The 25,027-nt window shown below is 35.1% G+C and overlaps 1 protein-coding gene across 4 annotated transcripts in view; it reads right to left on the minus strand.

Moving 5' to 3' along the window:
• Window positions 1–2,120: 2,120 nt before the first annotated feature.
• The window catches only part of LOC145666368 (uncharacterized), a 42,869-nt gene continuing 19,962 nt past the window's right edge, over window positions 2,121–25,027 (minus strand). For 2 of the 4 annotated variants that reach the window (XM_081733538.1, XM_081733537.1), the window contains exons 2-4: window positions 22,063–22,185; window positions 16,948–17,474; window positions 2,121–6,651 (exon numbers count right to left, since the gene is read on the minus strand). In XM_081733538.1, the coding sequence (XP_081589664.1) occupies window positions 5,463–6,651; window positions 16,948–17,411 (1,653 nt within the window). In that variant the 5' untranslated portion in view covers window positions 17,412–17,474; window positions 22,063–22,185 and the 3' untranslated portion in view covers window positions 2,121–5,462. Of the gene's footprint in view, window positions 6,652–16,947; window positions 17,475–18,684; window positions 19,348–22,062; window positions 22,186–25,027 lie in introns of those variants that run through there. The other 2 variants (XM_081733539.1, XM_081733536.1) reach the window with 2 other exon arrangements.

Here is a 25,027-nt window from a genome sequence, read left to right on the forward strand (position 1 = left end):
CTATTACTGCTCTAAATCTGAATTTCAGGGTTGGAGGGCGGATGACATTTAAACGACGCCCCTCTCTAGCGGCAATCATATAAAGCTCTAGATTGTAGCTTGTCACGTAGTTTGTCTTTCTCTCGTTTCGGATTCGTAGTTGTGAAGATATGACGTTTTCCGCCAGTGCATTCTTTTTTACAGCCCCTGAGTTTATGTAACGTAATTATGCATTACGGACTATTACATTTGGAGCTTGACTTGTTAATTTTTCCCACGCTGCAAAGTACACAATATAATGTTATCTTAAATTTAAGCGCACGAAGATGGACGTTAGCCCTTGTGATCTCGCGTTCCATAAACGCTCTTGCCTAGCGGTTGTCCTATGAAACTCTAGCTCACACTTAAACTTTCACGTGGTTTTTGTTTAATTTATTTCGGACTCTTTGCTACGAAAATACAAAGTTGCTAAGCAAAAATGAACCTTTTTGAAAATGGACTTGGATCTTTGTGCTCTGGATGCCACGTATCTTTTTTTTTTAATTCCTAAGTTGGAGCCACATTTATCGTGCAACCCAAGTTTGTTCGAAACGCAAAAATTATTTTTCTTTGATTTTCTCGATATGATGTAAAGCGAATAAAAATCACTTTAGCCCTAATTCGCAGATATATCAAGTTATTACAATAAACATATCACTTAATAGCTACTAACCATTTTATTTAATCCTTTGAAATCACCTGACTCGTATCCAGTTATCGTTGATTTACATCTACAGCCATCCATTTCATGTATATCATGTCAATAATATATTTATCATGACAACATGTCAATAATAATGTTTTTTTCTTTTAACTATATATATATATATATATATATATATATATATATATATATATATGTTTAATTATTGCGCCTCTGACCATGTATTGACAAAATAGGTACAGATTAACAATACCATTATAACAAGAATATATACAATACCATTATATATATTCACCCATTATATAAATGTCGCCCAGAACGGGAATTCCTTAACAGTATTACAGTGAAGGAAAGAACCAAGGATATTTTCAAAACATTCACTTTTTGAATAGCCCTCGTATTAATTATTATTACATCAATATAAGTAGTCTTCTCTTCTCTTCTTTCTCCATATATATATTAATTCATTCATAACAACATTTTATTTTATTACAAATCACATATCAGAAAAACGTCGATTCATTAAAAATATTGTTTATGGGTCTATTCAAAATTATAGCTAATTGATGATTACGCGGAGTTACAAGTTAATTGTTCATTTTTACATCGAGCGATAACATTCATATACAAATAACATTATTTATAATTAAGATCGTCATCGTATCAAATGTCAACAAGATCAGAAGGCAATAATTACATTTAGAAGCTTCAATTTAAGATCAATGTCTTGAGAATTCGCGTTGGTAAAGGACTTGTGTTTGGAGTGGAGTTAAATTTGGCAGAGTGGAAAAAGCTTGTACCTTTGACTCCGTTTGTTTCTGACTAAATTCTCAAGTGAAAATTACTTTTATAAAATCTCTTTGAAGAAAAAGCAAACTGGTGATGCGAAAACTATTGGGTGAAAATTAGTGATGTTAGAGAAGAAGGGAACACTTCATGCTCCTTGAAATACTGTGTATTTAACTTTAAGTTTATTACGGTGTATTGAACATGCTGTGAAAAACGGTAAAGTTTGCAGTGTTGTGCTACATTAATATCTTGATTTGTGTACAGATGCTACGCGCAACCATGTACAATCGCAGTATCTTGCATGCAGAGGAATTGCTGGAATCCATACATGTGTAGATGAAAAGAGTATTAATAATGGAATGGACATCAATTTTCCAAGTATCCTTTTTGACAGGAAAAGTGATGTGAACATTGATGGTGAAGGATTAAAATTGGAAATGAAAGTATTTTGTAAACACAAACTCATACATGCAATTATGGCTGATTTATTTTATAGCGTACAGACAGAAGCATGGTGGGGGAAAACAAATAATCAACCTTCGGAGAGTATCGACGAAGCGGACGTCTGGTTATAAAGAAGTGATTTATACTGAAGAGAGTAGTTATAAATTCAATAATAAAAAAACATAATGAAAGTGAAATGCTTTATTTGTGTTTTGTTTTCATATAATACACTTCAACATGATAGGATTTTTAATTAGTGTACTAATGTTATTTATGAAAAGAAAATCCTAACATCTTTTTCGGTTATACTATAAGCTGGGTCAGCCGTAAAAGGAAAATTGTAATATGCATTATTGAAACGCCCATATGGTAATTTTTAACTCAGTACTAACATATTGTGTTATATCAAAATATCCAAATCAAATATGTGTCCCTTGCTATAGAACAGTAGCATCATTCCAGGTTTCGCGAGAGGCAGGAAGATTGTCCAGTGACGTATGTTCCATATTTTTGTTAGTATTATTAAAACAATTTGATAAAACTGTCTTCCTAAAATCCAGAAGCAATATCCTTATACCCCTCTCCAGACGGTCTTGTTCCAGCTTACTAGGTATGGAGAAATTATGAAATTTGCTAATTGATATAAATAAGTACTATAGGCTACTTCTCAGCTCATGCACATCTATGGTCGGTAAAATGCTGCTTGTTCAACTTGGAGATGCGTGATCAGTTCATTGCCTCAGACGCCAATATGTCTGGCTTTCTGGACCGTAGTGCGTGAAAAGGAAGTCAGCAGCCTAGAGTCATTATGTTAAGTCCTTCCCCAGCATTTGCTTGGTGGATGAGGTAAACTAAGGTAAAGTCTTAAGCAGGATGAGTGGCCTGAAAATTCAATTACACATTTTCGACCTAGCGTCTTCACCGGGACCACTCGCACCAAAGGCCATATATTACAAGTTCTAGGATTAACAATTCTGCTAATTAAGAACTGGAATTATATATTTGACTATCCTTTTTCTTGCTTAGTAATTGAGAAACAATTAATACTGCATTTAGTTAAATGCAGACTTTGTCAAAAGTATTTCTAGCATGACTGTACATTGTTTCTTTTGCATGACTTTATTCTAAATTACAACAAGGGAAACACAGCCTGTGAATCTAACTCAAAAGCTCTCAGCGTACAAAGCTGTGGTGCACAGACTACGTTTTTGAAAGTAGCTTTTCCCTCGTTCGCACACCAAATATAATGACCTTCATTTTTTAGACAGAGAATTTCGATAAGATTCAGCTAGTAGTTGCGCAGAGGTAAAATACTATGTACAAGGAGAAGAGTCTTACCTTGGCCAAAGAGCTTTCAAATATACCGATTTTTATTTCTCAGAGAACGGGCTTTGTTCAATAAACTTTCTTCACATTTATCAAGTACATACAGAGAAATAACATTGGCATATGAACAGACACAACTTAGATTAATTCCTGGTCGATCTCGGGTATCAAAAGGAACGTTTATTCCTTAGACGATGCTACATGCTCATTAAATTTCGTTCAGGTCCGGCCGGAAATAATCGTACTACATACTGACATACATTATATATATGTATATCAGAAGAAATTATAATTTCTCTTATACTTCCCACGGAATCCAATGAAATGGCCTAACTATGGATCACAAAAGGAAAACATTCTATGTAAGCAGAATTTACTTTTAATTTGACTGCTCTAACAAAGGGACTATGACTTGGGTTATCCTTTCTTTCTCTGGCTGCGTCACCGTCTTACAATATCAAGCATGTGAAAATTTAAGAATATTAAATATCCTTATGACCATGTTTTATTTTTCATGATTGTTCTACTGTTACAACATTTTTCACACATACAAAGAACAAAATGCGACCATATCTCAGAAAATTATTTGTACAGGCTGTAACTATCAGTACACATCGGTAACTGCTAAATTCATTTCATACCTTTTACATAGAATCATGTTTTTGAGATATAATGCGTAGCTTTGTGTTAGCTTTATTTAGCAAATTGACCATGTTTCTCTAGTTATTGGCAGGTATGATGCTTCCCACATGATATACTAATATAAATTACCAAAATAATGTTTTACTATATCCTTTCCCCCCATTTATCAGATATATTTCGGCTCTCGGTTATACTGTTTGAATATTGTATGTGTGCGAAACATGACATTTTAATAAGTCCTTTCCCAAATTACTCACCTCTAAATTTTCTTTTGTATATCTTAATGTTTCTTAGCAAATATGTTCTTCGAGTATATTTCACTCCACACATATACTCCACTCCACTCCACACTTCACCTGCACATGTTATGATTGTTGCAAAGGCTACACATTGACTAAATTGATCTTGTTTGATGTTACCGACAGTTGTAAACCTTGCTTTTCAACTACATTTTATACACACATTCTTGGGACGTCTGATAGTTCCCTTCGGCACGTGTGAACAGTTTCTTCTTGTGTAAAAATTATCTTTGGAGACATCACTTTGCAGTTTTGGCACATCTGATATTTTTCACCTGTATGTGTTTACGCCTTCTTGATCAACTGCCAGTAAATTCTTCCCCGCACTTTTGGAAAATGCGCGGTTTCTGCGTGTGTGATAAATGTATTGCAAAACATGAACTTTGCATTTCCATACTTTGATGTTTCAATAAATACCTTCCCAGATATGTCACATACGGTCTTTCTCATTCTGTGTACTAATTTGTCTTTTCAGAATTAAATTTGACTTTTTATAATTCCTTTTCCCACATTAATTCTCAGCACACATGAGATTTTTTTTGTGTATGTTGACATGTGCCATCCCAAAGCTGAACATAGGCTAAATCTCTGTTGACTCACGCGTGGGGTTTATTTGCAGTATGTATTATCATGTGCCTTGCCAAAGTGTAACTCAAACAAGATGATTTCCCCAATCTTGCATGTATGAAGTTATTAACATTTGTGCCTTAACATCTGGTTTGCCTAACTTGAACGTTGGTTAAATCTTCTTTCACCCTTTTGGCAAGGGATACACGTCTTTTCAAATTTGAACAAATGCTTTTCCATAATTTTGGCATGAGTGAGCTTTCTACCAGTTTGTGTTGCCAAGCTCTAATTTTAATGAAATCGCTCTCTGCAAACCAGGCATTAATGTGGCATGGCACCAGTTTGCCTTAACATGTGTTTTGCCTAACTTGAATTTAAGTAAATCTTTTCTCACACAAGTCAAGTATGAGGTTTTTTATTTGTTGTTTAGCATGTGCGTTGCAAAAGTAGAACGTACGTATCGATTTCCACACTCATAACATATACAAAATTTTTAACCAGGATGGATTAACATGTGTTTTGTCGAACTTGAACGAATTTAAATCCATTTCCGGACTTTTGTTATATTTGAAGTTTCCCACCGGTATGTAATAACATGTGAAGTGTCAAACGTTTAATAAATCTTTTTCTAACCTTTCGCACGTATGTTTTCTCTCACCAGTGTGTATTAGCACGTGGCTTACCGAAGTTGAACGATCATTAAACCTTTCTCCTCACGCTTGGCTTGCGTGAGGTTTTTCATCAGTATGAGTGAACAGATGTCTTTTCAAACTCGCATTTTGAGTAAATCCTTTTCCACACACTTGGCACGTATGAGGCTTCATACCAGTATGGATTAACATGTGTTTTGACAAGTTTGATCTATGAGTAAATGCTCTTTCACACTGCTGGCACGTATATGATTTTGCACCTGTATGTATTAACATGTGAGTTCTTAAATAAGAATTTTGATTAAATGCCTTCCCACACTCTTGGCATATATGCCGCCTCTGACCAGTGTGTATTAACATGTGCTCTGCCAAACAAGAACGTCGGTTAAATCTTTTTGCGCATTCTTGGCATGCATAAGGTCTTTCACCAGTGTGTATTAACATGTGTCTTGTAAAAGATGATTTTTGAGTAAATCCCTTTCCACACACTTGGCACAGATGAGGCTTTATACAAGTATGGATTAACATGTGTGTTGCTAAGCGTGCATTTTGAGTAAATCCCTTCGCACACACCTGGCACGTATGAGGTTTCGCACCTGTGTGTGTTAAGATGTGCCTTGTCAAAGCAGAACGTACGATAAATCGCTTTCCACACTGATGACACATATGAAGTTTCTCACCAATATGTATTAACATGTGTTTTGCCAAATATGAACGACTACTAAATACCTTTCCACATTCTTGACACATATGCTGTGTCTGACCAGTGTGTGTTAACATGTGCATTGTCAAACTTGAACTGTGTTTAAATCTTTTTGCGCATTCTTGGCATGCGTAAGGTCTTTCACCAGTGTGTATTAACATGTGTCTTGTCAAAGATGATTTTTGAGTAAATCCCTTGCCACACACTTGACACAAATGAGGCTTTACACCAGTATGAATTAAGGTGTGTTTTCCCAATTTTGATTTTTCAGTAAATGCTTTTCCACACTGCTCGCACGTATAAGGTTTTTTTCCACTATGTATTAACATGTGAGTTCTCAAATATGAACTATGATTAAATCCCTTTCCACACACTTCGCACGTGAGATGCTTTTTCCGATTATATTTTAACATGAGTGTTGACACATGTGATCTAGTATATCCTTTGTATAATCCCTTACAAGCAGCACTTTTCACTTCTGAATGAGAAACTATTTCCTTTGATTTAGTAAAAGTATTCTCTTTTCTGGAAAACGTACCTTTACGAAGCCTGTAAAAAAGTCAATGAACAGACCTGAGTTGATTTTGAGTTTAAAGTCCCGTTCAGCAGCAAGGCTATATGAGATGTGGGCCTACTGATTACCTTGAATAAGAACCACGTGAGCTCACGCCGGGAATCGAAACCGAGTCTCCCACGCCATAGGCGCGAACTCAACAGAGCAGTGGATATTGAGATAATATGGAAAACGAATCAAATTCCAAGCCTTGGATGCAAAATAAAGCAACAAGAGGGAGGTAACTGCTTTCTATTATATTCGTTACTGGATATTGAGACATTCATATGAAATCATATCTTACATTTCGTGATAAACTGGTCTAATTGTTCTACAATAAATCTCTCAGAAATGTGGAACCGAGAATTATCGAGAAGTTTTCATATTTTTAATGTTCAAAACGAATGTCCTTTCTTTTAGTGTCAAATTACATGTACATTTATATATTTGACATGAGGCTTAACTCTAAATCATTACATACAAGGAAAAATTAACACCATGCAACGAATACTAAGTAATACAGGTAAAAACAAAACTACGAAGATGTTTATGCATTTTGTCATTAACTTTATAAAAGAGAATTAGGAATTGCGAAAATATTCTTCAATTATAACTACCAGGAACTGTTACTATAATGACAAAATAAGGCTATACCAATTGTTACAACTTTTCACAAAGTACGTCATTTCTATTAGTATACCATCTCTGCTAGTGTTTCTAGCACCCTCGCAATGCTATGAGATAATAAATTTTAATCCGCGTTACGACATTTGCGTCTATTCAAATATATCTATGTCGTTAAACGTGATACATATTTAAACATTTTAAAGAAATAAAGCCTATTAGAGACGCTGAGTTTTCGATTCCATGTAGTTTTTAGACTATATGTAAGGAATATCTAATATTATGATTGCAGAATTCGAGACTAAGGTCATTGCCGTATTCGTCTCGTGGATTATATCAGTTAGAGGCATCCAGAAGTTTTAAGGTTCTCATTTTCTGACGTCATTCTGGTATATTCAGAAATAAGGGTTGTGTTGTGGGTTTTCGATTTGTATGTAGGATTAAATTTGTAATAACATAATGTAATGGCATTGGAATTTTTTTACTGGGTTCGCAACGTTACTATTGCAGGTTGTGTCTGTCAGACTGTCTCCCGGGTGCTATTTGCATCTTGAAAATCTTTAGTGTGTATTCATCATTACTTCAAAAACGTAAAAGAGATTGTTACTCTGTATATTAAAAATGAAAAATACATTTAATTATAAAATTAAGACTGTGAACAATTCAAAATAGATGTTCCTAAACGTTTAGTGCCAAACTTCAACTGGGATTTTATAATGTTACTTTCACTGACATGGGTATCATAAAAAGAAGAGGATGAATAAAGATGTATGTCTAAAGTTATCTTCTCACAAGTCCCCCTTGTTACAGAGAGAAAACTTAGCACATAAGGTTATCCTTTAAAACAAACTCTGGCCAGCACCAAAGTTTCAGAAACTAAAATATTAAAGAGGGAGAAGAAGAAAAATCTGCATATTGTTTTCTGCATGTAAACTTGCCATCCAGTTTATCTGTTAGTTGCTCAGGAAAGGGTTATTTGCTATTAAATTTTCTACTGCACTTAGCAATCTTTCAACCGACCTTGTTTTTACGTTATTATCAGTAGAATCAGGACCTATAAGTAACAGAACGGATTGAATTTTTTATGCCTGGAAAAGGTATCTGACGAGTGGAGATGATAATTGCTACATAAAATATTTACTATAAACAGTGGGCAAGTATCTACTCTTTAAGGCATGAGGGTAATTTTCATAGTTTTCTTAATATACAAAAGTACCCTATGATATAATATTAATATACAGGTATCCAAAACACGTCAAGTGATGCAGTGCAAAGATTACAGTTTTCTATCAGACCAGACATCTTATGAAATCTAGATTTTCTTACGGACATCACGAAACGTTATTCAGCTGTGAACGCATAGATATAAACACAACATATAGACATGTTTCGATATTTTAAAATAAGAACGTCTAAAACAGCGGATAATGTGGCATAGAAGTTTTGAAGTCTTTTCAGCCAAACAAAGTATTCTCATCCTTCTTCTAAATAACGCCATTTTCCCGTTCTTTCAGTGTCCCTTTGCTAATGCGGAAAATTCTACTTAGAAAAATATGTCAAATAATCACACTTTTTTCCCGCATTATTTACCTTCATATTACGTATTTCATTTCCGAGTTGCAACACTACGATTTTCAGGGAACAGGACTTTCTTGACACCCCCTTACTAAGTATAACTAAGTAGTTTTAAAGGCTATATACACATAATTTTTTTTTAAAACACACCCTTTAAGGATTAAAAATTATATAACATATGTCTAATGTTGTGATGAACATTCAACATTTATAAACCGTTATAACGCTGAAACTAGAAAAGGAGTTCACATTTAAAATAAAACTTTTGGGAATTTATTCTTTCTCTGCCTTTACCAATGCATTCTGAAAAGAGGAGACATTTCGTTATTATTTGATTTAAGTTTTTTTTTCTTTCTCTTTTTTTTTTTTTTTTTTTTTTTTTGTAAAAGAACAATTCCTAATGAAACTGATGAATATTTCATTTCACTAATTAGTCACATCGAGAACCTGCACAGGTAATGAACAGAAAACAATACGCACTAAATTACTCCCGTTGTATTTGCTGCACCATCTGAGAAAATTAAAAAGTTGAAGATATGCATTGATTTCCTGGATATTCTCTTTCAGTGATGACAGCCTGGTTTGCTGGGTATTAGTAGGTGAAGAACTTATTGTGCATACGTTTCCGAAAGTATGAAAACAGGTCAAATAGAGTTAAATATTTGCAACAGCCCTGCTGACTTTGAATTGAACCTTTGATAGTAATTACAGCGTGTAATATTAACACCAAATGTTACACACTGAAAAAATATAAACTTAATACTTAAACATTAACACATTTGGAAATATACGAAACTAATTGACCCTCTGATTAACCTGATCCGAAGGCTTATAGACTCAGAAATAAAGCTATTCCATTTTATGTTACCATGGTGTCAACCAAGTCACCCTGGATTCATATAAACCACTTTTATAGAATCCCATTCTATATTTTCTTATTATTTTCATTTAACAAACGGCAAATTACGTTTATCTTTAACAAAAATTTACGATTCCCATGGGCTTTATACCCGCACGCGTCGTGGCTTACCTTAGACATCTCCATTTCATTACTTCTGAAATATTGCGATACTATTCTATTTTAAAGATCAACTACATCTAGAGCGCTATCTATATAATACGATAGTGTGTACTTCTGACAACGTCAAGTTGTGTACTTAAATGAAGATAGGTGGAAAAATCATGCTTTTCTCAGCGGGTGATTTTTTTACAGTTAAGAAGATATCTTGTGAGCCTGCTCTTCTTCCTATTCGATTCCAAGTAGTGTTGGCAGCTCATGCCTTAAAAAAAGCCACTATAGCTGCATTATAGGTCTATTTCAATACTTAATTACGTAATTGTAATACGTAATTACAGAAACAACTATCACAAACGTTATGATTTATTTAAAGAAAATTTGTTTTACAACGTGACATCTTTGGTATTAAGCTTCAGAATTTTACAAACTAGTAAACTTTGGTATTATACATACATATATATATATATATATATATACAATGTGATGAAAAGTATCCGAACACACCCCGAAACATACGTTTTTCATATTAGGTGCATTGTGCTACTACGTACTGCCAAATACTCACTATCCGAGACCTCATTAGTCATTAGACATCGTGAGAAATCAGAATGGAGCGTTCCGCGGAACTCACGGACTTCGAACAAGGTCACGTGATTGGGTGTCACTTGTGTCAGTGGCCTGTACGCGAGATTTCCACACTCATAAACATCCCTAAGTCCACTGTGTCTGATGTGATAGTGAAATGGAAACGTGAAGGGACACGTACATGACAAAAGCGTAGAGGCCAGTCTCGTATGTTGACTGACAGAGACCGCCGACTGTTGAAGAGGGTCGTAAAGTGTAATAGGCAGACATCTATCCAGACGATCAGACAGGAATTGAAAATTGCATCAGGATCCACTTCAAGTACTATGACAGTTAGACGGGACGTGAGAAAACTTGGATTTCATGGTCGAGCGGCTGCTTATAAGCCACACATCAGGCAAATAAACGTCAAACGACGCCTCGCTTGGTGAAAGGAGCGTAAATATTGGACGATTGAACAGTGTAAAAACGTTGTGTGCAGTGACGAATCACGGTACGCAGTGTGGGATTGGGATGGCAGGATGTGGGTATTGGCGAATGACCGGTGAACGTCATCTGTCAGCGTGTGTAGTGCCAACAGTAAAATTCGGAGTTGGTGGAATTATGGTGTGGTTCGTGTGTCCACTCGAGGGGGCTTGCACTCCTTGTTGTTTGGCGTGGCACTCTCACAGAGCAGGCCTACATTGATGATTTATGCATCTTCTTGCTTCCCACTGGTGAAGAGCAATTCGGGGATTGTAATTGCATCTTTCAACACGATCGAGCATCTGTTCATACTGCACGGTCTGTGGCAAAGTGGTTACACGACCATAACATCCCTGTAATGGACTGGCCTGCAGAGAGTCCTGACTTGTATCCTATAGAACACTTTTGGGAGTTTGGGAACGCCGACATCGTGCCACGCCTCACCGACCTAGATCGATACCTGTCTTCAGTTCAGCACTCCGTGAAGAATGGGCTCTCATTCCCCAAGAAACCTTCCAGCACCTGATTAAAAGTATGGTTGCAAAATTGGAAGCTGTCATCCAATCTAAGAGTGGGCAACACCATATTGAATTTCAGCAGAACCAAAGGAAGACGCCACGGACTTGTAAGTAATTTTTAGCCAAGTGTCCGAATACTTTTGATCACATAGTGTATATATATGTTTACTGAACGGGACGCAAGGATCACTGACGATTGTGGAATTCTTTCTGGTTTCCAGATACCTTCCTCTGAAGAAGGAAAAATGCGAAGCAACACCATAAACAGCTATCAGGGATAAAGTTTTCCTTTAGAAAGATTCCACGGAACCTTTTTATTTATTTATTTATTACAGCGAAGCCTCAACATTCAACAGACTGTTAGCGAAAGATTAGGAGAACCAATTTGTTCCTTACCAATGACGACGGCCAAGCGAAGCTGTGCGAGTTGAAGTGACCTTTCGGAAGAGCATACAGAACGACATGCCTGCCGTGCAAAGTGTACATTGTTTAGTAATCGGAAAAATTATATTAACGTTTGCCTAAGCTTACCATATCAAAATTATCGAATGCCAAGGCAATATTTAAAGAAAAACAAATTTTCAATGAAAAAAGAAAAGCAGAGTACATTAATTTTTGAAAAGAGTGTTTTGTCTATCATATAATTGTGTTGAAGTTGAGATGTCTCGTTTTAAAAAAGAAGATGGAGCTGTCTCTTCAGCCTTTGTTGAAGCCGTCTTCCGTTCTAAAACAGGGTGCCGCCATATATCAGGAAAGATTTAATACATTAAAGTATTATATGAGATCGCCACTTGGACATGCTGTTCATGTCATAGAGGTTTTCCTGTTCAATTGTCTCGTTTTTGCAAATATAAATAAAAGAGAATTCATTTTATTAAGAGTAAGATGTCCAATGAGCACAGGAGAGAGACAGAGCGTACATGCACTATACAGTCTTAAAAATGAAACAAAAAAAAAGACAATTTGATATAGATATTGCACAGTATAGAGAAGAGTGTGGAAGCTGAGAGAAGATAATTTAGTTTTGTTGGGAAACTTTACACATAGTCAGTGTAGTAACAAAAATTTAAATAGAACGTAGCTTTCCAAATTATACAGCTGTTTATAACTTGTTGATATGTTAACGTTAAAACGAAAAAAAAATACCATAATTTACGATGGTTTCTTGTGCTCAATTGTTGCTCTTTGAAATACTAACTACGAGCATCACATACCCGCTTCCACTGAGCGACAATCGAGCAGAGAGGGATGTATATCGACCGTCTCACACATATTTCAAAGAATGGCGTTCTTAGCATTCATAAAATCAGCATATCTATAATGTATAAATAACTACAAAATTTAGAAAACTACTTTCTCTTTCAAATTGTTTGCACTGCATTAACCCTCAATGTCTACACTTTCCAAAGAAAACAAACATCTTGCCACACCACACACATTTCTTTATACTGTGCAATTTACGTATAACAAATTGTCACTTTTGGTTTCAATTTTAAGAATTATAAATTCACATAACATCACCAGTACCTCTTAAACCTCAAATCAACTGTTGTGAAATTTTTTTTCCTTAGGCAGTAGTACCTCTGATGTACAGCGATAAAGTTATAGTGCCAAACTAATAGGATCACAGTAAACGCTTACAAAAACGGAGGTGTTCGAGAACTTTTCAGCGGTAATATATATATTACAATAGTAACAAGAGTATACGTTGCAATACTTTAATTGTTTCTCTCGTTTCATAAAACACACAAACCCACAATATATAACCTACAAAAGCCTTGTGGAAAGAAACAAGTTCTCTTTTTAAAGGAGATAGGTTAACACGTACTCCTAATTCTTGATTCAATCCCTGGTGAAGCACACAGCCTTGGAAAGAAGTTAGCAATACCCCAGGTCACACTGCGGTATTGGTTTCGCAGATGTGTGAACTAGTAATAATTTCACGAATTGTTCTGGGGACGAAATTCTGTCTCTCTCCAGAAGCTACAAAATTTACCTCGTTGCATATCTCTTACCTTGCACAACGTGTTATTACTATTTTCTCAGTATAAATTCACCACTTGTCTACATAAAATGGAGCTGTAATCTTTGAGTTCGTAGTACTGTTGACAAAGGGTGAGTCTGTAGTCACGCAAGCGAGGTACGCGCAGTGTTCGTAAAGCTAGTATGCGAGTTTGTTATGAAAATTTCACAACTGTGCTCACCAATTGCGTAAGTTGTAATGTGGTTCCGAGACTGCGAGGAAAGTAGAGCGTATCATTGAATAGCTTGGTGTTACATAAGCAAAAAATAGTCAATCATAAAACAGAAGTGACCCAACGCTTTGATCGACAATATATTAAGCGGAAGTTAGCACGAAACTTTACATGTTATAAGTACTGTATATAAAAGAGTATCCAGCAGTAAGAGGGTAAACTAAACTAAGGGGAAACTGTTTTAATGCTCAGACAGGAAACAGAACATGGTGACTTTTGATTTCTCACCTTGCTAAGAAATTAGAGGTGGAATTTCTGGTTGATCACTACATAAACGTGTTCCGAAATTCCCGGACGCGTATCTGAATCAGATGCGTCCCCCTATACCACATTTCATCAAAATTGACGACCCAGATTGTACCAACCCAAAGACGATGTGTTGCATTGTCTCTAGTGATAAAACACCACAAATAGAACACAGAAATAGGAAGGACTCTGAAATTGGAAAAGTAGTAAGACGTTACCTAGGGCAATCCGTCTGTTCATATCATATGTGATTTATGTTCCTACAAAGTTTATCGAACTCTGCTAATTAAAACTATAGAAAAAGTAATGGAAAAGTGTTCTATGGCCATTAACGAAAATGATCAACTCCGAAAATTAGCATTAGCATACAACGCGGATCTACTCCATTAAAACTATAAATATATATCGTTTGAAATTCGGTGTATAATTAGCACAAAATAAACAGTATAATTGTTATATGTGTATCCTTCAAACACACCTTTTAGTTTATGCGCGCAATGCTGAACTAACACGTTAATTTTAAACACTTGAAATAGTAAATTCATTCATAAACAATTATAGCAGAGAAAATAGTTATTATTCAGGTATGAAAATTATTAGATAAATATTGGCATAGGATAATAAACTAACGTTACTTATTTATTAACAGAGTTGTTACAACATTGAATGGAAAATACTACACAGAAGTTTTCTCAAGATATATACACTACCTATTGTATACAGCTAGGAAAAACGTAACTTTCTACCACATTTAAAGGGGAATAGTTAGCTTCAGTTAACCATATTTTTAGTACAATGTCCCATTACGCTTCGAAACACTACTCCGATATAGATAGGGGTGCATCGGATCTGGAGTCATCGCGCTTTTCCACATATGTTTTACATAATTAAACCGAAAATAATTATTACAGAATCTGATCTACATGAAAAAAATAACAGTGCTTCAGCTGCTTTTCAACAACAAACCATGAACTTATCACAGATTTTATAGCAAATTCGTTAGATGTAGGATCTCAGGTTGATGTAATGTATATAGATTTTGAAAACTCAGTACACGGCATCAATCACAAAATATTAATGTATAAGCAAGGTGAGTAAAATTTCTCTTCTCTCTTGATCAAATTCTTTTCATATTTAAATAAGCGTAAACAAACAGTTATCTGCAAAGAGTATAAATCAACTGATTATATTGCATATTATGGAATTCCCCAGGTCTCTAACCTAGGTCCGTTATTGTTCGTTTTATTCTTTAACAATCTGCCTGAGAATGAATTGTTAACAATCTGCCTTATTCATTAACATTAATTTAACAATACTGAGTGAGAAATTGTGTTTGGGGATGGCCTCAAAATATACGCTACAATAAAGACCATCCATTACTGTTTAAATTTACACCGTAACATGGAAAATATTTTTAATTGGTTAATAAACAAATATAACATTTTATCGTTTACCAGAATAATATCAAATAAAGTTTAAGTATTTAATGAATCAAATCTTACTAAATAAATTAAATTCAAAGATCTTGGGTTACATTTCATACGAAACTAATAACCATGTTGAGAACATAATTAATGAATCTCTCAAGATGGTAAAGTTTATAATAAGAACTAGAAAGGAATTTAGCAATATCGCCACACTAAGAAAAGTATAATTTTTCCTATGACCGATCAAATCTCGAATACGCTGCTGTGATATGGAATCCACTAGAAAAAACCATACCGAAAAAAACTGAAAAAAGTCCAGTCTAAATTTATCAAATACTTGGCGTACAAGAGAACTGGAATCTATCCATATTATGAAAATTGTCTAACATTAATAGACAACCTCTGTATCCCTACATTTCAGGAAAAGCGAAACGCGATAGATCTGAGTTCTCTCCATAAAGTAATACAAAACAAGTTTCCTTATTCGCATCTCATACCAGCATCAGCGGTAAATTTTCATGTCCCGACCCTTAAATCTCGTGCTTATAACTCTTTCCTGTTCTATTGCAAAAAAGCGAAGACCAACGCACTATTGAAACCACCAATCCTCTTCTTATAACTAAATATGTATCAAACACAAAGAACTGATACATGTAATATGAACTCTATGTTAAAAAAAACTGTAGTCTATTTATTACGTAATACAAGAACACTATAATTTGGCTTATGCCTATTGTGTTGATGACAAATAAATAAATAAATAAATTTTATGTTCTCCAATGGTTTACATTTGTCTCCAGGCTCATATATGTAACATATGTTCAAACGTGTTTTACTAATATTATCACATTTATTTTATGCATATATTAAACATAGAAACACCGGCAAAGTATTTTTCACTTCTTCCAAAACAAACCTAAGTGCAAATGCTTGTGAAATGTTAGTGTTCTTTAGTAGTAATTTAAAGTTATGTACTTTTTTCCTTTCGTGTGAGCGATGCTGTGTAATTACTCTCAGTGAAAGTGTGGTGAATTCAAGATGGAGAGTACAAATGAAACAGCAATGGAAGATAAATCTACAAGACATCTATTAGATTGAATTCCTACATACACTCATACTTTATCTTTATTGATGATAAAGTATGCAAATTACTGATCAACTATTATGCACTCCATCGCTGGATTGGTTCGTATATTTGTGAAGTAAATTCTGGCCAAAACACGGAGAAATCTTATTTAAATTATTGCTGAGTTATTATTTTACTTAGAATGATGTGTGTCTCTTGTAAGGTAAAGGTTTATAACAAGAATCGCTCATAACATTACTCATGAGGCCGTCAGTATTCAATAATAACTCTTAAGGCCATAAGGAGGAAATTTCTAAAAAAAATACCGTTACGTTTGAACAAATATTTCAAGGCTATGGATTCGGCTGCGTTTTCTGTGTGTTCAAATGTTTGCGGTTCAAATAACTAAGTTTAAGATACACTAAAAGAAGTTTATTTAATGCAGTATTGAAACTGTTGAAATGAAATATTAATACAGAACATTTCTGAAGGAACAAACGTATTTAAACGTACCTGAGAGCCTGAAAATTGTCATCTCCTTCGAGGTTATCATTTTTTTGAACGTCCTCTTCGTGATCATTTTTAGGTCCGATAGTGGCAGACTGTTCCGTGTTGTCTATAAAATCGGTGGATTTTGGCTTGATCTTACTGTGAAAACGCTTGGAATTTTTAAGTATATCAGCCGTTGATAAACGCTTGAGCAAACATATTGCTTGCGAAGTTACTTTCCAATCTGATACTGTTTCATCCTCTTTACTTTCAGAACAAATATTCTCTCCTTCCGTTGCAATTTCTTCTTCCTTACATTCCAAATGTATTGAAAGAGGATCTTTATGATCAACAGTGTTATTAGTATATAGTTTATAATTACATTCTTCAAACGACTCACTTTTTGTTTCCATTTCAGCTTTAATACGAACGTTCTCTGTTTTCATTTCAACTTCGTTAGAAGCAAAGTTGAAATAATGAAAAGCCATTTTGCTAGCACAAAAAGTGTTCACGTTATAGATCTGGAACCTTCAGCATTCAAGCAAACAAATCTGAAAGGAACAAGAAAAGTATCGTTAGTTTTAAAATTTATAAACAGGCCGCAGAAAAACAATGGTTATTGCTACTTTTCGTGAAATTGAGTTAGCGGGTGAAATGATTTTTAATTATACTAGGAATGTAATAGATACTGAAACCAGTGTTTTAAATATCGAAATTTTGCTACTACTGATATCAAAATATCGACATACTTAAATAACGAAAATCCAGAACTAGAACAAATATGGAAATTCCGATATTGTAAATACAACAATGCAGGGTACTAGAATATTCTGTTTTTGCTATACATAAGTATATTTTATCGAAGTACAAATGTTACTTCTTTTTCCTTGTAAATAGTTACGATTTCACAACGTACGATCAGTGTTGCATGAGGACAGAAAACGCCAAAACTAAAATTTTCTGTGATAACTTCCTAGTTGATATTCTTTGAATAAAATACGAAAAGCAATCTGATACAAATTTTCCACTTAAAATGGTATAACCCTTTTAAGGCGCACTGTAATACTTTAAAGAAAGATTTACTCGTTCTGTGCAGTCTTTCGTATTTACTTAAATACATGTAGCGCTAGCAATTTCCAGTTAAATTTATTTTGTGCTTGCTGTTGGGTATTTTAATTTGCTGGTCTGTAATTTTCTTGGTATTTTCGGTTTTGCCGTATTTCGTTGTTACTGTATTTTTTTCTACTACTTTTTACTTGATGGGTTGTATTGATGTTAGGTATCCATTTTAAGTAGTACCAATATCATATCGAACAACGAGCTATCGGTTAATGTTGAAAATGAATCGCTCTTTTGCGTAGAAGGCACACATGCTAACAACAGAGCATCTATAGAGCTCTTATATAGGTAGATGTAATATAATCTACCGTAAATGTACCAAAGAACAAAAGTAGTACAAGGGATGTACGCTATATTTGACTAAACAAACATTTCATAAAAACATATTCTCTCTCATGGTATTTTTGTTTTGAGATATACCGATATTTTCAATATTTGAAACATCAAAATCAATATCTCCAAATCTTAACACCGAACATGTCTATCGGCATAAATGCTAACGACAAATTCCATTTCTTTTGAACATTTAAGTAAAATAAATGGGTGAGAGAACTACTTCATTTTCCTACATAACCCATTTTCAATTTAATCCCTGTTCATATTAGTAGTCTTTTTCTTATGATTTAATCTTATCTTTCTTACTTGAAAGTAGAAGAGAGTCATTTTTTACTTTACACATAGTAGTGTACCTTCCCTCCTCTTCTATAAATATTTGTTTGATTCAGAGCTGACGTTTTTTATAACATAGTTGCCAAACAATCTCCTCCTAAATTGTCAAATGAGTTTCTTCTTCGACAGTGGATGCCTCCTTCCGACAGGGAAATCCTCCTCGGAAGAATTTTCTAATATGATTCATCCAAAGAAACCACTGCTTTCAGAGTATTACTTTCACTCTCTAAACTGAAATCTTCTGAACTCATCACAGCTACAGTTAATTACTCAAATAACATATTAACACTCTGAGGTAATCACGTATATATACTGCGTGGTCGAGACAGAGACTGCAATCACATATATAGACGGTTTGAAATCAACATTTATTATATGCTTTACTTCATACTCGTATGAAGTTAGCAATTTGGGATTATATTCTGGGTTTCATATGACATTACATTTTCTAGCCTAGTTTGTCGAGAAGCGGAAGTGACGTTCGAGTATGACATCATAGCCATGAGGGGGAAGAAAGATGAGAGTTGAGAGAAGTAAAACAGTTGAAAAGCAGAAGGCGATATAAGATCACATAGTGTGGGACAAGTCAATTTTTTATGTCAGCGCAATACAAGTGAATTGTAGTCTATTTAATAACTTGGGGATTTTGAAACTTATGTTTGCAATGAACAGAGATACACGTAGAGCATTAGTGATCTTATCAGGCTGTGTACGAATGAAAAAATGAGATGGATAAATTATTTAACTTTTACTTTGAAGAAAATTGTAGGTACAAAGGCTCTTAAGTAAATTTGGATTTGCATTTATTACTGAAGGTTTGTAAACCATTTAAATGTGAAGATATCTGTACAAATGACCATTTAAAATAAAAAAAATAGTTGACTAATAATTTTTATCCTTTTATGCAGGATTTACACTGGACGACAAGATAGTATCCAGTCATATCTATAGAATCCATGATTTTCATTTAAGAAACAGTTCTATGTATTATATGTTTACTCAACTTTGTTAATATGTTCGTATCCTTAAGTTTTGTTATATAACTTAAATAATTGTAACTTCCTTTGCATGCCGAAGTAAGTGGGTACACAAGTAGAAGCCGACCAAATGTGTCAGCGACGGTGGGTACATGCGTAGAAATAAGTGGGTTTTGGCTATGATACGTGTTTCAATAGCACTTCTCATGGTTTTATATTAGTAACCCTCAGCATGTATACATAAAGCAGAACTTCTGTACACTGCAGAAATACCTCGTCGGTGTAAAATAGTATATATAACAGTCATCTTCCATGCATTCAATTATTTTACCGGTCGTAAAGCACTTGTAATGATTTTACACTAGTAACATTTCCATAGCATGTATTCGACTAACACTAGGTGGGTGAGTGAACGATAAAACGCAGGAAGTTAACGAATCGAATTTCCACACTAACATCCATTCCGTAAACTCTTTAAATTTAATTAAGGGGTAACTGCTGTATCCCCGGACCAAAGGAAATTTACCGCGTTAATTGGATAACTTATTTTGATTTCTGATGAAGAATGAGTGAAGTCAGGTGAAAGAAGATGTTTGTTTTCCATATTTTTGATGATGTAAGCGGCACTGCATGTGGTGGTGGAAGGGACTATTGGACGGAGAGATACACTCGTTATGATTTAGTTGTGGGACAGCGAGTGAGAATGGTGCCTGTAGTCAAGGTTGTAACAAAGCATATTTAAATTTTATAGAATTATAACCTAACTAACCTCCCCTGCTAGGCGGACACTACGGCGACGTATTTCCGCACAGTGCACTGAAGCTGTATTTTATCTTTAGAACTGGAGCATTACTAGTATGCAAACATGACAAAGCTATACTAAAACTCGTGTCAAGGCCTAAACCAACCTGTTTCTGCAATGGTTGAAAAAAATGTTTTAAAAACATGTGTTTACAGCATTAGAAAGATGATCGGAATGTTTTAAAAATGTTCAGAATGTTTTAAAACACACACGGAAACAAACATGTTGAAAGCAATGTACACACGATCTTAAACACATATTTGAAAATCGTGTAATAACTTACATGTTAAGACTTTTTACTCTCTACTTGCAACAAGTATTACAGTTTCATCCAGTACACTGGCGCAAATCCCAGGTTGAGGGGGATATGTCCCCAAATCTTGGAATAAGGAGGAGTGTCCAGCACAACAATCCTATTTGAAAAGTGCTTTTTGGGGAGAAATGTGACGACTTGTGTCCAACTGCCAGAAAGGAAAGTGAGATGAAATTGACGTCTCTTAGCTTGTTTCACTTTTAGGAACAAATCGTATTCTTTAATATTTCAGTCTAAACTTCGTGCCTGGCGCATTTAGGTCAAATCACTCTGTATTAATTTTGCTCCTGCTACTTAGACAAAAATTGCAATAAATGAAAGAGGAGGATATGTCCCTCTCCACATAAGGGAAAATTGTCTCAGCTGTACACACGTGCAGAAATCCTGAGGAAATGGGTGTACTTGATCTACATCGCCTGATATATAACACACAAAACGTTCACCTCAGAAATCAGATTCATCTATCGTAATGTTTCTTATTCTCTCCCCAGAACGAACCTCAAATCTGCCCGCCTCCCATGTTGAAGACAACTCTGACCCCTCATTTCAACAGCATTCTTTTCCAAATGTTCCCCTTTCACTGTTGAGGACAGATTTGCGCCGATAATCTTGTATATACCTATTAGTCCAACATTGATACTAGAAATCAAATAGTTTTACTAAAGTGGTTTTATATAGTTCTTTTTTAAATTTTTGTTGACCGTACTTTAAGGTGAATGATAATGCACATTAATATCTCAAATATCGTTTTCGCGGCACCAACGGTTTTGGAAAGTTTTCAGTGTCCATATGGAATTCAAAATGCCGACCTTTTATTTCAGTTAGCTATTATTTTCAACACACCTTCTTCACTTTCTTAGGAATTTAGGACACTTCCATATTAGGAAGGTGATACCTGGTTCGCAATGGCCAAATGGTAAAGCGCTCATCTCTAGTGTGTTGTGTACCTGGTTCTATCTCACCTATAGCCAAGTGGAACTTGATGTGAACAAACATTGTGTGCGTGGATCTTTTGTTTTCTTGCACTCTCTGATTCATTATAATCTTTACAGTTTCCCTTAGCCCAGGAACATGATTGTGGGATTTAAAAAAATCCATGCCATGTGATGTTTGCTGTGGATGGTGTAAGAAAATCTCACAGAACACGTTCGGTTTAAAATTTCATAAATTACTAAATAATATACATATGCCAAGATTGTTTCTGAATTATAAAGGGAGAGAGAGAGAGAGAGAGAGAGAGATGCTGTAACATATTTTACCTCATGAGCTTCTCTGTCCTAGTGAAGTTTGGTTCTTTGGTTTCAACTGGAAGCAAATGACCCGATCATGTGGTAATTGATAAGGTTCCTGTTTTCGTGCGTATTACTTCGGTTCAATTTTTGCTGAAATACATAAAAATAAATGAACATTTAGTGTGATGTTGTATGAGTATACTATTACTGCTGAGAGAGAGAAGCGGGAAAAGAAACAATTTAAAATATGCACATTGCTTCAATTATTCCTTTCTAATCTCTGAGTATGATTTTCCATTAAACTGATACGTATCTATACTGACTGAGATACTCGTCTCAAGCATCAGAAGCGATGTAATAAATGATGCACTTAAGATATGATCACCATACATCTATATGGCGGTACGTTGACTTCATATTTTTGCTTTAGTTGAGTTGAGAAAGCACTTCATTCTTAAATACATGTAGTTTAACGTAACAATTTTAAGTAAAAATTTGGATTGTTTAGTCGTTGCCTCCGAAAATAGCCCGGTCTGTGAATTGAAAACACAAATTTTTGGCTTAACGTCCCACAATTATTGACCTCGGCTAAAGGAGAAGAATAAAAATGAACGATTTTGATACTATTTTTTGTTCTCCCAGCGAGAATAGAATACAGGACCATGTGCATCATGGACACATGCGTTAGCCACTAAACCAAGGCAGGCGAAAATGATTTTTTGGGTCATGTATATTTTTGGAAGGTGAAATATCAGAATTGACAGTGCAAATCAAAGAATACTTTATTATACGACAAAAAAAAAAAAAAAAAAATTCAAGCATGAAGTCACCGTTTAACTTAACTTTCTGAAGATTGTAAGGACTTCGAATTTCGTTTTATTATTACTATTATTATTACAAGAAGCTAATACCACCACTAGTTTCCAAGGATAAAAAACTTTATTCTTCATTTATGCAGCAATTACGATTTCAGATTTTCCCGACGGCAATTTCAATATATTGATGAAAAGTAGTACTGCAAAAATATTGGGAATACACATTGAGCACGACAGATTTTGTTGTTCCTTACAACCATACCTACTCTGCAGTAGCAGCGAAAATACAAGATGGTATTTTAGCGAAAAGACTGGTAAATTTAGCGTTATTTCTAACACCGAGACTACATAGGATGAAAATATAGAGTTTAAGGTGGAATTCGAACCACGGCAGTGCACGATTACGGCTTTGGTGCGCATTTACTATATGGATCTACGGATGTGCAAAATTTGTAATATTTTATTTGGCTAGTTACAAATAACCAAAACATGGTCTGTCCTTACATTTGAGTTGCGCATTTACATTAACATACATCAACAGTAATCGAAACTGTTATGCACAGAGTTGCCCATAACGTACCTAGTAACCACACCATAAACGCGAAGAATCTTATGTCGAATTGTTAACTCCTCAGTAATCAAGCGCAACTATAGAACTGTTAGAGAGTAAGGAATCAACATGATTGTGAAATTTACATTAGCAATGCTATGTTACTTTGGAGCACAAATATTCAAGCAATGAAAACATATCGGGATATTACCTACATCATCTTCAGTAACGTGCAATACATAACAGGTAAAGTAAATAATTTATGACATATTCAGTGTTTAGCGCTATCGTTTATATTTATACCTATCTTTTCCGACGCTGCTCCTCCTTACTCACGCACACCCTCGCTATCGGCCAGGCCCTATTCTGCCATTCTGCCATGACTCGGTTCGATAGCATAAGTGCTTTTTAGTGGGTTCTTAGCACAAGCTTGTTAATGTTTTTGCACAATTATGTACGTACGCTTGAGCCTCATAAAGTAAATCTGTACAGGCAAATGTAAGTCCACATCCAAGAAATTATTGTCCAATTATGACCGGCCTGGGTTCGGTTTTCATCCGCTTCTGTTCGGGAAGCCGTTCTTAAAGTGTATCCAAGTTCATGTCCTACGAATCCCTAGGAGGGCCTGTGGATTTACTATGGTCCGGGATTCGATCCTCTAAGATTTACACGTCTCCTTTAGAATTTAATGACAATTTGGATCTTCCATCAAAGCAGACTATATAGCCACTGGACAACACACTTCAAAATTTGAATCAGAACGTTTTGGGAAATTGATATAAAAGTTGACTCTAATTGTATTCTCGGTGCTAATGCAATTCAATAACATGGAAATTATTACGTTGCGTAGACACTGGTTATTTGTGCTGAAAAGAAAAGTAAATTAGATTATTTCTTAAAACTTACAAATGCAAATTTAGATCATGATAATTATTTTGGTAAAGGATATTTAGGATTTCACTTTTCATTTTAATTAACAACACTAAAACTTCACGAACACATATTATAATATATTTAGGCACTTTGATCTGAATGATTATACATATGATAATAGAATTTAAGGACTCGACCCATTAATTATTGCTATAAACACGGATGACGCGGTTGTCGCGAATCACCGGTTGTATTTTGTTACATTGTTGATTTACGCAATTTCACTGCTACTGTTCACTCACTTCGGCGCTGAAAGAAAATCATTTTGGTGATTCCAGGGGCACTGTCCTGAAGGTTATGGGTTGCATTCTCTCTCCATCCTTTTCGTCTTCTAGGGGGGCGCGGTGGCTCAGTGGTAGAGCGTTCACCTCTGGTGCTTGGGGTCCCGGGTTCGATCCCAGCCCCCGCCAAGTGAACTTTGTGGTGGACAAACACCGCGCTCGTGGGTTTTCTCGGGTTTCTTCCGTTTCCTCCCACTTTCTTCATTTTACCATTTCACTCATCTCTCATCATCACCGTCTCCTTTAGCCTAACCGGCATAACCGTGGGACGTAAAACTTAAAGATTTCATTTCATTTTTTTCCTTTTCGTCTTCTTTGCGATGGGCAGGTTCCTTATCGCTGCTCCGTTGCTTCTTATTGCTAAGACGACTTTAAAATTAACTATCACATATAAATACTTTCAGATTTGTAAT

Source organism: Thermobia domestica, chromosome 12 (assembly GCF_964235325.1).
Source record: "Thermobia domestica chromosome 12, izTheDome1.hap1.1, whole genome shotgun sequence".
Classification (NCBI taxonomy): Eukaryota; Metazoa; Arthropoda; class Insecta; order Zygentoma; family Lepismatidae; genus Thermobia; species Thermobia domestica.